Genomic DNA, 3,646 nt, shown 5'->3' with positions numbered 1-3,646 from the left:
TGGAACTTTTGGATATGCTTTATTCAAACCGGTGTAGTCTACACACACCCTCCACTTCCCATTTTTCTTCTTGACTAATATAGGATTAGCTAACCACTCTAGATGGGATACTTCCTTGATGAATCCAGCCACCAAAAGCTTCTGCACCTCCTTGCCGATGGCCCTACGCTTTTCCTCGTCGAATCAGCGCAGGCGCTACTTCACCGGTCTAGAGCTGACCCAGATGTCTAAGGCATGCTCGGCGACCTCCCTCGGTATGCCTGGCATGTCCGAGGGACTCCACGCGAATATATCGACATTCGCACAGAGAAAGTCGACGAGCATAGCTTCCTATTTGCTATCGAGGGTGGCGCTGATCCTCAGCGCTCGATTGTTGGAGCAGGTGGGGTCGACCGGGATGAGCTTGATAGCCTCTGTGGGCTCAAAAGTCCCGACATGACGCTTGGACTTAGGCGCCTCGCTACCAAGTCGGTCAAGGTTGACGATGAGGGTCTCGGCCTCCACAAGAGCCTCGGTGCACTCGATGCATTTGACGTCGCAGTCGTATGCATGCTCGTACGTGGACTCAATAGTGATGACGTCATTGGGGCCCAGCATCTTGAGCTTGAGGTAGGTGTAGTTGGGGATCGCCATGAACTTGGCGTAGCATAGGCGCCCTAGGATGGCATGATAGGTCCCCTTGAACCCAACCACCTCGAAGGTGAGGACCTCCTAGTGGTAGTTGGAGGGAGTGCTGAAGTAGATGGGCAAGTCGATGCGCCCGAGGGGTCACGTATGTTTCCCTAGCACGATGCCGTGGAAGGGCACGGCATTGCCTCGGAGCCGTGACTGGTCGAGCTCTAGGAGCTCCAGGGTGTTGGCGTAGAGGATGTTGAGGCCGCTACCTCCGTCCATCAACACCTTGGTGAGCTGGGTGTTGTCGATGACCGGGTCAATGATGAATGGGTACTGCCTGGGGTTTGGGACATAATCGGGGTGGTCATCCTGATCAAAGGTGATCGCCTCCCGAGACTAGTCGAGGTACTAGGGAGTGTCCACCTCAACCGAGAAGACCTCTCGGTGCTCCTTCTTTCGCTGACGCACCATGAGGCATGTTGAAGGCCCGCCAAAGATCATGAAGGTGTTGTGCACCTCGGGGAACCCGTCGTCCTTGTCATTGTCCCTATCGCCGACGCCCTTCTTCTTGGCATCGTCGTTGGGGAGCCCGAGCGTGGCGTAGTAACACCGGAGCATGGTGCACTCTTCGAGGGTGTGCTTCACCGGGCCCTGGTGGTAAGGACAGGGCTTCTTAAGCATGTTGTCGAAGAGGCTGGGGCCTCTAGCGGGGTCTCAGGGATTCTTGTGATCTGCGGCCATGACTAGATCGGCCTCAAGGACCTCCTGCTTCCCCTGGCGACCCTTTTTCTTGGGGAGGTGGGGGGCCAAGGCCCCGGGGGCCTTCTCCCTCCGCTTCCCTTTGGCATCGTTGTCGAGGAAGATGGCCCCGACAGCCTCTTCGCCCAAGGCGAAGTTAGGGGCAATGTTGAGGAGCGCGGCCACCGTGGCTGGTACATTTTGGCCTAACTCTCGGACTAGGTCTCGGCAGGAGGTGCTGGAGAGGAATGCCTAGAAAATTTCTGAGTCACCGACGCTGGGCAACTCGGTGTATTGCTTGGAGAAGCATCGGATGAAGTCTTGGAGAGACTCATCTGGCCTCTAGTGACAACTCTTGAGGTCCCAGGAGTTCCCAAGGCGCACGTATGTGCCCTAGAAATTCCCAACGAAGACCTTTACCAAGTCGCGCCAGTTGTTGATCTGTAAGGGAGGGAGGTGTTTGAGCCAGGTTCACGCCGAGTCTGATAGGAACAAGGGGAGGTTGCGGATGATGAGCAGGTCATTGTCTGTGCCACCTAGCTGACAAGTTAGGCGGTAATCGGCCAGCCACAGCTCGGAGTTGGTCTCGCTGCTGTACTTTGAGAGGTTGGCCGGTTGCCGAAACTGGGCCGGGAAGTGGGCGCCATGGATGGCCTTGCTGAAGACTCGAGGGCTAGGTGGTTTAGGAGAAGGACTACGGTCCTCCCCACTATCGTAACGACTGCCTCGGTGTGGGTGGTAGCCTCAGGCGGGCCCATCGTTGTCGTGGCGCTGTCGCCTGCTGACCACATCGTGGTCGCCTTGCGCCTCACATCAGTCGCTGAGGCAGTCATGCACCAAGGGGGCCTTGTTGGCTCTTTGGTGCCTGAGCAGGCTCAAGACGAACCGAGGCCTCTCTATCCTGCCGAGGTGGTGCCGTAGGTAGTTCTGAGGTGCCCCTGCACCGTCGAGAGGCTAAACTTTCGGCTTGCTGTACTGTGGCGGTCTCGAGGAGGTCTCAGAGCTCGCCATGGACCCGTTGCCCCTCTAAGGTAGAGGGCTCGGGCATCGTCCGGAGTAGCATCGCTGTTGCCACGACGTTCTAGCTAGCATGATTGAAGATAGGGGGTTGCTCACCCCCTTCATCATTGTTGATGTGGTGGTTGACGTCACGAGCCCTCCACCGGGCTGCTCCGCCATCACTGCGACCCCGCTGCGCTTGCTCGAGAGTGTCTTAGAGCTACTGTAGAAGAAGTTGGTCTTGTTCGACCTTGGCCTAAAGCTCATGGAGCTGCTTTAGGTCTAGGCGTCAAAGTTCCTCATGGGGCGGGGAGCGATTGCCTGCCCCTTCGTCCTCATCGCTCGCGCTCGGCACCTTGAGCTCGACGTTGAAGCACTCACGCAGGGCATGGTGCGTACTACGGACGATGTGCCGGTCCTAGAGTGCTAACAATGTAGAGAGCCAAGGCCTAGTTGGTGCAAAGGTTGAACCATTATGGGGGGCTTAGCGGGCGCGAGTCCCTAGGCTACAGGAGCCCAGAAGCGGATAGCCGAGGCTCGAAGGGAGCAGTTGGTTTTGTACGTCGATTTCAAGGCTACAGGGACCTGGACTTGACTTTTCATGCCACGCTGTCCTTGGAGCAGGGGTTAGGCAACACAGTGCAGCATGGGTGTCAGCCATGGGCACAGTGCCGAGCACAGCAGCCGGTAACCCCTACCCTGTCCTGTCCCGGATGGCATGGTGTTGATGTGACTCCCATCCCGTCGACACTCCGCTGTATCGTGCCGTCGTTCGGCTGACGTCGAGGGAGTGGTTTGGTCGTGTTAGTTAGATGTGACGTCCCATCAGCAAAGTCTGTTAAGGCGGTGGTGGCGGGGTTGATGCCGAGGCGGCCTCGAGTGAGTCGGTAACTGGGTGCTCGTCCAAGGCCTCGTGGCACGGGGCCTCGGGCGAGTCGGAGAATTGGTACCTCACCCGAGGCCTTGTGGCATGGGGCCTCGGGCGAGTCGGAGAATCGATACCTCACCCGAGGCCTTATGGCGTGGGGCCTCGGGCGAGTCAAAAAACCGGTACCTTGTCCGAGGCCTCGTGGTTTTGTTCTGGGCCGAGCCTGCTTTGGGTGAGCCCGGATATTGTTCGAGGTGGGCCGGGTGGTCCAACCGAGCCTCGGATAAGGTGGGGGTTTGCCGGTGGTTGTTTCTTGGCTTCGATATTTACAAGGTCTAAGCAATTTTTTTGGTTCTTGCTTTGGGGACCCCTTTTTATGGTACTCAACATATATATATGTCGGGTACCATAAAAAGGGGTCCCCTA

The 3,646-nt window shown here is 57.4% G+C and overlaps 1 protein-coding gene across 1 annotated transcript; it reads right to left on the bottom strand.

Moving 5' to 3' along the window:
• Positions 1-330: 330 nt before the first annotated feature.
• LOC136466450 (uncharacterized) lies at positions 331-633 on the bottom strand. The gene has a single exon (XM_066464864.1). The coding sequence runs from the start codon at positions 631-633 to the stop codon at positions 331-333; it is 303 nt and encodes a 100-aa protein (XP_066320961.1).
• Between the last annotated feature and the right edge of the window lie 3,013 nt (positions 634-3,646).

The sequence above is a fragment of the Miscanthus floridulus genome, chromosome 1 (assembly GCF_019320115.1).
Source record: "Miscanthus floridulus cultivar M001 chromosome 1, ASM1932011v1, whole genome shotgun sequence".
NCBI lineage: Eukaryota > Viridiplantae > Streptophyta > Magnoliopsida > Poales > Poaceae > Miscanthus > Miscanthus floridulus.
The sequence above is the reverse complement of the archived record's forward strand: the minus strand, read 5'-3'. Positions and strand labels throughout refer to the sequence as shown.

Excerpts from the sequence above, each read along its gene's own strand:
- LOC136466450 (XM_066464864.1), bottom strand. The coding sequence starts at position 633 with ATGGCGATCCCCAACTACACCTACCTCAAGCTCAAGATGCTGGGCCCC.